The following is a 13,650-nucleotide window of genomic DNA, read 5'->3' as shown; positions in this document are numbered from 1 at the left end:
CAGGGAACCCTGACTGCCCATTGAACTGGAGAGGGAGGGGGAGAGGAGTGGGGGGAGGGGGAGAAGGGTTGGGAGGAGGGGGGAAGGGTGGGAGGAGGGGGAGGGAAATGGGAGGCTGGAAAGAAAAATAAAAGAAAAAAAATCAGCTCATTAACTCATTCGTACAAGTAAAAACATTAGTGAATTTGTGTTAGTCTGATTTGGAAAAACAATGACATTCAGACTTGGTGAGGACATTGAGAAAGATGGCATTTTTATTTCTTTGTACTTGGGAGGTTGCAATAAGAGGATCACTTGAGGCCAGGGGTTCGTGACCAGCCCAGGCAGCATCGTGAGACACAGCCCAAACAAAGAAACAAACAAATAAAAAATCAAAACCAAACCAAGGGCCAGAGATGTGTGCCAGTTGCAACACATCTGCCCAGCATAAATAAGGCCCCAGAATGATCTCTACCACACTACCAAGAGGAACCCAAGGGTTTTTGATCGACCTAGCAGTCTTTGTCCACACCAAAAAGATGAAACAAGATTACATATTAGTTTTGTTATACATTTGACCCATGAGAATGGTTGACAGGTATGTGTAAGACAAAAGCAAATTATAAGTCAATATCTACTATAGCTAAATGTTTTTCTATGCATATTTTCCTGGTAGGATTTTTTCTTTATACATATTTATTTCCATAATTTTACAAATTATGTCATTTAGATATCTCAAAGGCCAGATCATTAAACACAAATGACATTCTAAAATTATATACACTAACAGAATCTTAACAAAATAAAAGGGAAATGTTGACTAATTGAACATATAAGCTTCAAACTGAACATTACATTTGAGATTGCAAAGTAAACATACATAAGGGAAAAATATCTAGATGAAAAAACATCTTCCTGGTTGGGTGGCACACACAATTAATCCTAGAACTCTTGAGACAGAGGGAGAGGGGCCTCTGTGAGTTGGAGGCCAGGTTAGACTTCATGAGTTCCCAAACTGACATATATGTATATATATATATATATATATATATATATATAGAGAGAGAGAGAGAGAGAGAGAGAGAGACAGAGAGAGAGAGAGACAGAGAGAGAGAGAGACAGAGAGAGAGAGAGACAGAGAGAGAGAGAGACAGAGAGAGAGAGAGACAGAGAGAGAGACAGAGACAGAGACAGAGACAGAGACACAGAGAGAGATAGAGAGAGACAGAGAGAGAGAAGGAGAGAGAGAGATTTAATTTCCATAGTGGCCATTTGGATAGGGAATTAAAACTGACATATTTCTATGTCCAGTTGTTTATTTACAATTTTAACCTTAAATTACTAAAATAATTTTATTCCTGGAACTATTTCAGGTCAGGGAAAGGCAGCCAGAGGTAAGTTGGTGATGTTTAATAATGCAAACTGTTCCAATAGATAGCCTTCAGTTTGTTTCTTGCTCACACACGCTCCAAAATGAATATTCCCAATGCGGTTTTGTTCCATTTTACTCTTTTTGCTAACCTGCTTAGTTCATCGAGATTACAGTGCTTAATACTGTTTGCTGTTTAAGAGGACATATGGGCCCTACTTTAGTTTTTTTCTTTCTCTTCCATCTTATTTTATTATTATATATTAATTTTACAAAGTGGTGAGTTTCATTTGGAAACTTCTTCCATGCATATAGCACATTTTGGTCATATACACCTTCTCCTCACTCTTTCCCCCCCACCCCAGTCATATTTCCTTTCATATTTCTGACAGCCCCCTCTACTCCCATGTCTCCCTGTCTCCAAAGTCCACACTTGAGAGAAAGCAGGTGGCATTTGTCTTTCTGAGTCTGGTTTATTTCTTTTCTCCTGATGACCCCCACTTCCGTCCGTTTCCCTGTAAACAATGTCATTTTCTATTCTTATAAAACTAGTACATTTCAGCTTGCTCTGGCATGGTGGCACATGCCTGTAATCCTAGCACTAGAGATAGGGAAGAGGATTAAGAATCCAAGGTCATCCTTAGCAACATAGAGAGTTAGAGTCCACCACGCGCTACCTGCAATTCTGACTCAAAAAAAGTAAATAAAAATAATGCATTTCCATTATTTGCAAAAATAATACGCAAATAAGGTAACATAAAATTGCTATTCTTTCTGGCTATTGCCCTTTCCCCCTCACAAAATTAAAACTACTAATAATATAGTTATTATAATCTCTCCACTCACTGTAAGAGAATACAATCTTCTGCATTCCACTAAGTAGAAGTTTAGAATAACTTTTCTTACTGGGAAGACAGCACATCATTCCATGCCTATATCTGACCTACATTGTTGAAGATTTGGGTGGTCTGGGAGGTTTGCCAAAAGGGTCTCTTATTAGCTCCTTCCTAACATTAGGAATAAGCCTTTCTGCTGGCACGCTCAGGACCTGTGACACCCAAGTGTGTCTTTTCCTCTAAATTCTCGATCTGGAAGGTTTTGTGTAGGTGTAAGCAAGCCTATTCTTTGCAACCCTGTCCTTCACGATCCTTGGAGCTTCAGTCTCTCCTCTGTCATTTGCTGCTCATACATGGAGAGCAGCAAGCACACAGTTCAATCCTTGGTTAAAGGATCTGGCTGCCTGCAGACACTTTTGTTAAAAGGGCCGGCTGTGATACTGCCTTCTCCCACTAATGAAATATCCACACTCAGTGGAGACATCTGAGATGCTCCCAAAACACCCTTTCAGGAGGGACACTGAGACAGAGCAGAGGAGCTGAGGTCTGTATAGCCCTGGTCTTCTACAAAGTCAAGAACAACTAAATTGGTTTCTCAATTGGGAGTAAGGGTGTCTCTGGACCAGCTGTAGCTGGTCACTGCCTCCTCAGAGGATCGGTATATGGAACTTAGGCAGCCCAGGAAGGAGATGGGAAATACCCAATATTAATGTCTCAATACTCCAGAGGAGAAAAAAAATGTAACTGACAGAAATGTAATGGAACAGTCATAAACAGATGCACAAACTGCCCATAGATATTGTGAAATATATCAACAGTCTTGCTTCTTCAAACCACAATTTTTGTTAAAATTAAAATATTTTAAAGATACGTACTTTGATCTATTAGACTAGTCTCCTCTTTACTCAAATGTTCTCTCCAACACCACACACACACACACACACACACACACACACACACACACACACACACGCACACACACACATTATTCATTGGAAAGTCTACAGAGTTTATGCATACCATTGAAAGAATACTTATGAGGTGATTGCTGCATTTTATGTCAGGAGGTGAAGCCATTTTCTAGAAACCCGCTATGATTCTCTCCTCCAACCCTAGAAAAGTCACCATTCTGACTTGATGCAGCTTTCCTGCTCTTTTATGTACTTTTCTCTTGTGTGTAAACCTCTAGACATAAAGTCACACTTTGTGCTAAAATTGAGCTTTATTTAAACATGATCATACTAAGTGTTTTCTTCTTGGGCCCTTTCTAACATTTTCTACATACGTGGAAGAGACAAATGTTCAGTTATATTTGTAGCTGTCCTAATATAGAATATCCCACGAGTTACTGTTCCCAAGTCTTCCCAGGCTGAGGCTGTCCCAATACTGCTGCTCAGAGAGATGCAGCTGTGCCCTCCTTGGATGTGAACTTCCTTTGGGTTTATATCTATGGATGGGTGGTGATGCTGGTATCTTAGACATCAGTAGCTTCCATCTAGACTCTTACTTCAGTTTGGGCCTGAAGATAGCTCCTGCACAGTCAGTTCTCAGGCGTTTCCATTTTGGGGACATGTTAAACAGCCATGCTTCTTGTTGTTTTCAGTTGACATGAAATCTCTTGCTACTGGTATAAAATGACCAGTGCACACCTTTATTTACATAACTGGGTGTGTGACTTTGATGCCTCTTTTTTTCTGTGTATATAGGCTTTTTATCCTTTTTTAAAAAAAATCCAAAGAACATTTCTAAAACAAACAAAATGTTGAGACATCACTAAAATGAAATATCCCAATAAAAGGTAAGGTAACCTTGCTGGGGTGTTCTCCCTTCATGCTATTTCTCCGATACTAAGAGAGAACATGGGTTAGGATGGGATTAAGCTCAGTGCGGCTCTAAAAACAAGTTGAAAACTGTGTATGAGTTAGAAAGAATGCTTTACTTCCAAAAAATTTTCAAGTTAACCTATCATGCTTCATAGGTTAGGGAGTGTACCAGTCTGGAGCTATTTCAAAGAGGTGATACAGGATTAGAATGGTCTGCTGTGTACACTGAGTTTGTTTGATATTTTCAGTGGGTTTAGCAATCCATTGTGTGACTCTGTAGTGATCTCTTGTGCTCCCCCATTCATTATATGACCCCGGCTCTTCTTGATGTACATGTAGCATAATAATAAACATGTCTCCCTTTTAAAACTGTTACCCCTAAGGCTAAGAACGGAAACAAGTTGGTGGTTACATGAGATCCTAAGTGTTTCCAAACAAAGTTCAGACAGCTCTTAACAACTGAATCTGCTGGGCCTCTGCAGCACGCAGGGGAACCTGGAAAACAGAGACCTTTGCCAGAATTGTCAAAATGTCTGCAATTGAGTCATGATTTCACTGAGAGTGGGCTGGGACACAGGTGACCAAGAAAATCAATATCAAAAGCTTGATCTGTCCTTTTCTTCTCCAGCTGCATCCTCCATGACCTCAGGAGGTCTCTACCTTGGCAACTTCTAGAAAGAAGTGGGAGCAGTAAGGATCTCAGAGGATGAAGGTGAGCAGGCTTCATTTCTCTTCTCCCCTCTTTTGACTTTTCCTTTGTCTTCGTCCATCTCTCCCACCACACCTGCCATCTTTTTCTCACCCTTGTCCTTGGACAGTAGTAAACACACGTGAGTAAGGAATCCAGAAAAGGGGTGCTTTAGCTCAGTTGGTAGAGTGATTGCCTACTATGCATGAGACTGTAGGCTTGGTCCCCAACACCTCATAAAGCCGACATAGTAGTGAATTCCAGCAATCTTGGCAGTCAGGAATAGAGCCAGGAACATCAGACATTAAAAAAAAAATAAAGGTCATCCTGAACCATATAGCCATGTTGAAGCCATCCTGGGCCATTTAATACCTCCCTCCCTCCCTCCCTCCTTTTTTGTTCTCTGAATACATATATGAATTGACATTCATTGAATGTCAATTGTAACTCTAACCCCACAAGGAGAGGGAGAGAAGGAAGTAGCCACTAGTTTCCCTGAATTATTAAATGTACAGTGGACTTGGTTCCTGACATGGCAACTATGTGGGATGCCATACTGGCTTGGTCGACTCCCTCTTCTCCTAGATCACTGGCAGTTGGTGTGCAAACCTCCTAGGAAGCCTTGGGTGATGAAACCTGTCACAGAAACTGGAAAGTGGGACCGGGACTTCCCAGCACCCCTTCCTTCCTCTCCATGGGGGATAAAAGTCTGGCAGAGAGAAGTTCAAGCAGCACCTGACTAAACAACGCATGGTTCTGGAAAGATGCAGCCACTCCTGCTCCTGTTGATTTTTATTCTACTCCAAGGAGATGAGGCAGGTGAGTGACCAGCCACACCTCAGAGATCTGATCTCATCCTATATACTAGCACTAGACTTCTGTGGCAATTTTAACTCTGTATCAGTGAGCAAGTTAACTGAACACACATTTCCTCAGTTTTCTTATCTATAAAATGTGGATAATATTAATACTGCCTCACAGTGTTGCTATGGCAGTTAAATTGGCTAATGTATGAGAGTCTTGTTATTGGCCCCCACATATAGAAAGTACTGTATAAATATTTTCTACATAAATTTATTCAGAAGCCTGTATACCAAAGCCCAGAGACAAGAACTCAGCTATAAAAGTCCCATCAGCTCTAGTCTAGACTCATATCTAGTCCCATGATATCAGGAGGTGCACTCTGGGACATGGGATGCTCTCTGGGGAAGATACCAGGGAACAGGGAAAGCTCATACCTTGGGGGAACATCCTTCCTCAATACCTGAGGCCAGGGCCAGACTTGTGTGGAACAAACACTGTTCTCCATTTGGAGAAGGACGGCACAAAGGACTGAAGGGCAAGGAGTAATTTCTGCAGAGACTTGGAGGTTTCTTCCTGCGCCTGATGTCCACACAGCTCCCCGTATCATGCCCCCGAGGCTTTTTAAAGCCCCCCACCCAGTGCTTTCTGCCTCTCAGCCTTCCTAAAGCTCCCCCTCCACACACACACAGGTGGTTCTGTCTGCAGACTCTCAAACACACGTGTAAGTCCGGTGCTTCCTTGCAGGAAAGATCATTGGAGGCCGAGAAGCCAGGCCCCACTCCCGCCCCTACATGGCTTTCCTTCTGATCCAGAGTTCAGAAGGGCTGGGTGCTTGCGGAGGGTTTCTGGTGCGAGAAGACTTTGTCATGACAGCGGCCCACTGCTTGGGAAGGTGAGAACCCAGGAGCTTCCCAGGAAGGCAAAGTCCCCCAATATCCTCCTCTGAGCCTCCTGAATGTATGCAATTCTAATTAAGTGTAGTTATAATAAAAGGTTCTGCCTTTAATTCTAGAGACAAGACGGGAGTGGGAGGAGGGAGGTAAGAAGGCGGTGTTGATACGGAGAAAAGGAGATGTGATCAAACGGAATACGAGGATGAGGAGAAGGAGGTAGAAGGCACAGGCTGGGTGCTAACTATGAATTCAAACTATTTCTGTTCAATCTGCTGTCCCCAGTTGAGGATTTCTGAGAAACAGCAGGCAGGGGCCAGGCCCAGAGCCTTCCCGTGTCCCCCATTCTTTCCAGCTGCGGTTTTCCTGTCCTTTGTCCATTCGTCTGCTCTGCCGAACGGCTGGATCTCATATCTACCTCTAGTCCAACTTTTCTTTTGCAGTTCCATAAATGTCATCCTGGGAGCTCACAACATCCAGAGGCAAGAAAGGACCCAGCAACACATCCCTGTGCTCAGAGCTATCCCCCATCCTGATTATGATCCAGACAAATTCCGCAACGACATCATGTTGCTTCAGGTACTGCCTGCCAGACCTCTGACTCCCCAGCCTTACTGGCTTCCTCTTGGCTCTGTGACTTTTCTGTGTTTGGGGACTGTTGATAAGGAAGTGGGGACAGGGTTCCAGGGTGGTGGTGAGGACAGAGAATCCCCGAGTGTGCGCGTGTGTGTGGGGGTGCCAACTGAGCTGGAATGCCTCCATTCCTCCTGACAGCTGACAAGAAGAATCCGGAAGAATAAAGCCGTGAGGCCCGTGGCTCTGCCTCAGGGCAGAAACCGTCTGCGGCCAGGGGATTTGTGCACAGTGGCTGGCTGGGGCCTAGTGAGCCGGAACATGAGAACAGATGTACTCCAGGAGGTGCAGCTAAGGGTGCAGAGGGACCAAAAGTGCAGCAATCGCTTCAACAACTACAACAGCCAGACTCAGATCTGTGTGGGGAACCCAAGAGAAAGGAAGTCTGCCTTCAGGGTAAGAGTATGAATGCCCTTGGGACAAAGGGCTCAGGGCTGACAGGACAGCAAGGCCAGTCTCCCTGCCTTAGGGTACTTCCTGTTCAGGAATGACAGGAAGGCCCACAGTGTACCTTAATGGGGAAGGCGAAGGTCCCCTGATAGAGAGAGCTGGAAGTGGCAACTTTAACCAGGCCTGAAGTCCAACAGCTAAAAGACCCAGGGGCTTGCCTCCCACAAGCCCATCAAATACCCATCCCCTACACACAGGCAACCAAGGGCCCCACCCACTGGTGCCAGAATGGCAGGGCAGCAAGCTTCATGTCCTTTCCCTCCTCTTCTCCACAGGGCGATTCTGGTGGCCCTCTGGTATGTAACAATGTGGTCCAGGGCATTGTCTCCTATGGAGACAGCAATGGCATTCCTCCAGCTGTATTCACCAAGATCCAGAGCTTCACTCCCTGGATAAAGAGAACCATGAGACGCCTTGCACCACGGCATCAGGGACCAGCTCCAGGGGATTTCCATAGTCTTGGTTAATGTCACATGGAGAATGTAAATTTTGTTTAATTAAACATCATTTAGTGGTGTCTTAACTTGTTTGAACTCCTATGTCAAAATACTATGCAGTGGTATTCTAAACAACAGAGATTTTAATTTTGCTGTGTTTGAGAGGCTGGGAAGTCCAAAGTCGGGACACCATTCATTTGGTGTCTGATGAGGGGCTGCTTATCACAAGATCACAGCTGTCTCCTTCTAGTGTTTTCATGCCCTGGAAAGGGCAGGGGATTCCGTGGGGTCTCTTAATAGGGTGACCATTCACAAAGTTTCATCTCTCATAACCTATCACCTCTCAGTTAACCTCTGTTAAATGGGGATTAGGTTTGATGCATCAGTGCTGAAAGAGCATGAACACTCATTCTCCAGTGACCTCTGCCTGGAAAGAGTGAAGGTCTGTAGGTAGATGGGGAAGGCGAAGAGTGAAGTTCCTTCAGAAAAGGAGTTTTCTTTCTGATAACAAACTAAACCTGTCATCTACCCACAGCCTGGGATGGAGGTGAGCGTCCTCCCTTCCTTAACTCATAGCCTGCCTTCCTCCCCCATCTCACTCTCGGACTCCACTTCTCTCCCCTGGGCAAGGATCTCTCCCTGAAACCCACCTCCTCAGTGCTGTCCTAAGCAGACAGATAAGCTTGATTAAAGGGCAGAGTTGAAATCTCATTAAAGCCCCCATTTAATATAAGACAATTCCCAAACTCATGAGAGCCATAAACTTTCAATAAGTGGTATTAGGGCAACCAGATAGTTGTTTTGATGGGGAAAAGATAATATTGGATCAATTCCTTACACCACACTAAAAAAATAAACCTTAAATGCATACAGATGCTAAAGATTAAATGACACATGTACTGGGTGAGAGGAACAAACAGAATATCGGTATGTTTAAACAAACGCCAATGTTCATAGGAGCACAAGTCACAAAAGTGAAGGGAGAAGCAAGGCAGTGTCCATCAAAGAGGGAAGTCCTTGTCTAAAACCTCCCATCATGCCAACAGGCTGTGTTACAGACCAGTGTTTCATTTTCAGTGATGAAGATGTGCTCCAGAACTTTAGTACTCTGAAGTTACATAAAACGGCACACTAAACACTGACTAAAAGAATAATGTTTCTATGGCTGTCTACATTGAATAAAGGATTATGGAGGTCCTTAGATAATCTGAGACCAGACTTTAAACTTCTTAAAGTCATTGCACAGAACCGGCCTTGACGGTTTTCTCCTACATCAAAACATTATTACACTTGACTGTTGGATATTTGCTATCTGAACTACTTTAGTCCCAGACTCAATATTAAGAAAACCCAGGGGCAACCCCACCTCCTTGCATGTCCCCCCCGTTCCTATCAGCACTTCCAAGGTAGTTTCTGAGATCTGACTTCCATTTAGAAAGGTTTCTACAACTCCCTAAGGTCCTGATGCCTAGTTCCCACAAGCTGCTGCAGGCTCTGGTCTCACCTTCACTCTCCTTTGCTGTTTTCATGGTCTTTAGCACACCACTCCAGACACAAGGCATACTCACATCTATTCAGTTCTTAAAGTCTCACTTGGGTGGGTCTAGGCTGTGAAGTAATTCTCCTCTGAAGGGAAAGGGGATTGAGGGCCCAGATGCCCAATGTTGTGTTCTTCTCATGACCAAATCCGTGTGCACCATGGAGCAAACAGATCTGAAGGGTCCAAGGGCCCAGGAGATCACTCTCTACACCATCGTCTGTTCCCACTGTGTCTCTCATACCTCCCTGGTGAGAGTTTCAACGCCATTTTAAGCATATGTTGCAACAGTGGTAATGGCAGGGTATTCCTTTGATGATAGTCTATCTTATATCTCAGCAAAGAAGATTCTAAGTGGGGTCCTGGGCATCTATCCAAGGTTCAAAACATATGCACTACCGTCATTCGCCAGTCTCAACGTCCATCAGTCCATCCCTCTGTTCATAGCTGTCAGCCTTGCTTCTGAGACACACCCCTGCCTGATGAACACCCGTGCTCCTTCTGCCTTCTGTGTAAGAGGGGCTTGGAATGCTGTGTCCACCTCCTTCAAGACATAAATTGTTTTGTGAGAAGAAGCCAATTTCCAGGGCCGTGTTGGCTCTGGAGATGCTTAATAACCTGGTATTGGGGTGATCTTAATCTGTACTCATAGATCCTTGTGCATTGTCCTCAGAGTCCCTTAGGATGAAGCCTAGATGAAAAGTCAATATAAGGAAATTGGAAAAAGTAGGGGAGAGTTTTATCAGGAAGAGACAAGAGAAGGGGTTGATGCAGAAGAGGGAGGAGGGAGGAGGGAAAAATAATACTAAGGATGTTTGGAGAGCCATAAGGACTGTCTTGGTTAGGATTTCTATTGTTGCAGTGAAACACCATGACCAAAAACAAAGTTGGGGAAGAAAGAGTTTGTTTGGCTTACACTTCCATATTGCTGTTCACCATCGAAGGAAATCAAGACAGGAACTCAAATAAGGCAAGAACCTGCAAGCAGGAACTGATGCAGAGACCATGGAGGGGTGCTTGTTTTCTTATAGAACCCAACACTACTAGCCCAAGGATGCCACTACCCATAAGGGGTTAGGCCCTCTCCCATCAATCATTAAGAAAATGACTTTCTGGGTGGTGGGGTTGCATACCTTTAATCCCAGCACACAGGATGCAGAGGCAGGTGTATCTCTGTGAGTTCAAGGCTAGCCTGGTCTACAGAGCAAGTTCTAGGAGAGGTTCCAAGGATACACAGAGGAACCTTGTCTCAAAAACAGAGAGAAAATGCCTTACAGCCAGACCTTATGGAAGCATTTTCTTAATCAAAGGTCCCTTCTTTCAGATAACTCTAGTTTGTATGGTAAGTTGACATAAGATTAGCTGGAACTAGGATCCATATTATTATTTACTTACATAAAATTACATATGATATGAGTAAGTGTACATGTATACATTTACACATATAGTTTAAATGAAGTTAAATCTCTTGAGCTGACAGGTTTTCCTCAAGAGCCACATACTCTCTAACAAAAAACTCAGTGCCAAGCACGTGACTCTTCCTTTTGAATTGTTGATCAGGGATGTCCAAGAGACTCCTAAAACAATGTCGGTTATTTCTGTTGTTCTTAGTTGTCTCCCAGATCTGGAAAGTAACTAAGACACCAAGTGCTTTGGAAACAGGACTCAGCGGATCTAAGCTGGCTCTAACTTGAGAGGTTCCTCCTTAAGAACTTGGTATGGTAGTAGTGGAAGGTGCTCTGCGCGCTGACGAAGGAGAGGAGCAGCCAATAGTCCTACCCAGCTGCGACACCGTATGAACTACAACGATGACCATCGTAACAATATAGCCCTAAGGGTGAAATATTGGCACTTACATCCTGGAAGTAACCAATACCTATTCAACAGGAGGAAAATCATGCTTGGTACTGGAAATCTAACCAACTCCCTGGAGCTAGTGAGGTCACGGATCTTAGAGGAGAACCTACTGCCAGTTCTTTACTAAACCAGTATAATTCCTGACTGCATTCTAAATACTTATCCTCATACCCATGGGTAAGTATAGCTTTCATCCCTCATCAAAGAAGCCTCTTTTTTTTCTACAGACAGAGGCCATTACAAAAAGCCACAATTCTTCAAAACACAGAGAACAAAGGATCATGGGGTGGCCAGCCCCAGTAGATACATCTACAACACAACTCCTGAACCTAAGGTTCAGGAAATATCTCAGAAGAGGAAGCAAAAATATTGTAAGAGCAGAGAATCAGGAAATATTCTGTGCAACTGTGTCTCCTAGAAATGACAGGGAAGCTTCACTTACCTCAACAATATGGCTGCCTCCACAAGAGCTGAACATGTAACAGACAAGCTAACATGGAAGAGGGGAATCTCATGGGGGCTCCAACCCTAAAGGAAGAACTATAAGCCACTAAGGAATGCTGAGAGCAAGAGAAACAGTCTTCCTCAGGGTTGAGCCTCCGATTGGTTATACAGTGCCAAGTGGTCAGCCTTGAAATCCCATGCATGTGAGCAACACTGAAGGAACTCAACAGGTTACATTCATGTATTTAGGCATTTGTGCAATGTAACAATAATAATTAAAGAAAAGAGGCTTTGGGTCTGGAGGATGGCTCAGTGTGGTTAAGAGAGCTTACTGCTCTTCCAAAGGACCTGCGTTTGGTTTCCAGCCCCCACATCAGGCAATTCACAACCGCCTGTAACTCCTGCTCTAGGCGATCCTATGTTATCATCCATCCCCTACCACATGCAACACACATACACATAAAGAAAAGTAAATATTTAACAACAAGAAAGAAGAATAGGCTAAGAATATGAGAGGAAGCAAGGGAGTACATAAGAGGAGTTGGGGAGAGGGAAAGGAAAGGGGGGAAGTGATGTGATTATATCTTACTTAAAAAAATTAAAATCACTATAAAGGCAAGAATATTCAATTCTAGTATAAATATCACAACTTTCATTGTAGCACCAATGTTCTACTAGTATCATTTCACATGACCCTGCTGATGGTCTTGGCCCATGGATCAAATTAGGAATTACCCTAGAGGACAAAAGAAAGAGATTAAAGCCCCAGCCATCTACAAGAAATTACATACATTCATTGGTCTTAATGTGAAATATTTCATCCATAAGCGAACTTATTCCATGAAACAAAATTATCCCTTTAAAAAAGGATAATTAAGGACATACAGAATAGTCCCAGTCGAGAGAGTGACCATCATAGATCCCAGCAAGTACACTGCAGATTCTGGGCTGCCTTGTCTACGCTGACAAAGCAGGGCTCCTCTACTAGGAAAGTTAGCTTCTGACAACCATTTTTCTTCCAAATTTGTATTTGTGTGGGCCTCCAGGTCCCCTGACATGCCCTGGAGAGAATATTGCACATAAGACCATGTGGTCTCACATCCTGCCTCTGAGCTGGTTATCAGTGCTCCATCTCCAGCAGTGGTAGGGTTTGAGCTGCCTGGCTACCTTCAGGAATCTATTGCTATAACTCTACATTTGAACTACTAAAGAGACAGAGAAAAAGGACTGTGACTGAGACTAAGGGCACTGTCCCTGGTATCGTAGATCGTGATGAGCGGGAGTGAAGGAGATACAGCAGGAATGACTTCAACAGTTCAAGGAAACATCTCTGTCAAAAATAAAAGTCTAAGAAATGTCTTGACTGTAAAGGCAATTCAGCCAAATGAAGAATGATGGAAGTCTGAATTTAGCTGGTCTGTCTCCCAGAATGGTTAAAACCATTTTCATTCTTTTATTTCATCACAATTATTTCAACATGTCTTCAAAAATATAAGACCAAGACTTCCTTCCCTCCTGATAAGTGTCATCGTTAACCCTCATCAAAGAAACTTCCCTTTGCAACAGAGACCACTACAGGAAGACACATCCAACCAATATGCTGAATTGTGGAGCCCAGTTCAAGTAGATACATCACCAAAACATTCCTGCACCCAAGGCTCAGGGGACATTACAGAAGAGCTAGAAAAACTGTAAGAGCCCAAGGACCAGGGTGTTAGCTGTGAGATTGTGTCTCCTAGTAACAACAGAAGCTACACCATCAAGTCTCCCCAACATGACTGTCCAAAATCAATGTAAACAAGGGGACAGCAATGAACATGCCAAAACAGATGAGGAAAAGCCCTACACAAAGGACTACCGGCAACTGAGGAAAGCTAGGGGCTGAAGAGGTAGCCAGTGCCAA

General features: G+C 43.6%; 1 protein-coding gene across 1 annotated transcript; it reads left to right on the top strand.

Moving 5' to 3' along the window:
• Positions 1-5,459: 5,459 nt before the first annotated feature.
• Positions 5,460-7,939, top strand: LOC101999599 (cathepsin G). Its single transcript, XM_005371988.2, has 5 exons — positions 5,460-5,514; positions 6,244-6,391; positions 6,833-6,968; positions 7,164-7,418; positions 7,748-7,939. The coding sequence occupies exons 1-5, from the start codon at positions 5,460-5,462 to the stop codon at positions 7,937-7,939; spliced, it is 786 nt and encodes a 261-aa protein (XP_005372045.1).
• The last annotated feature ends 5,711 nt before the right edge of the window (positions 7,940-13,650 follow it).

Source organism: Microtus ochrogaster, unplaced genomic scaffold (genome assembly GCF_000317375.1).
Source record: "Microtus ochrogaster isolate Prairie Vole_2 unplaced genomic scaffold, MicOch1.0 UNK148, whole genome shotgun sequence".
NCBI lineage: Eukaryota > Metazoa > Chordata > Mammalia > Rodentia > Cricetidae > Microtus > Microtus ochrogaster.
This window is presented reverse-complemented; position numbering and strand designations above follow the sequence as displayed.

Excerpts from the sequence above, each read along its gene's own strand:
- LOC101999599 (XM_005371988.2), top strand. The coding sequence starts at position 5,460 with ATGCAGCCACTCCTGCTCCTGTTGATTTTTATTCTACTCCAAGGAGAT. Across the intron at positions 6,969-7,163 it reads ACGACATCATGTTGCTTCAG|CTGACAAGAAGAATCCGGAA; the intron begins GTACTGCCTGCC and ends TCCTCCTGACAG. Across the intron at positions 7,419-7,747 it reads AAAGGAAGTCTGCCTTCAGG|GGCGATTCTGGTGGCCCTCT; the intron begins GTAAGAGTATGA and ends TCTTCTCCACAG.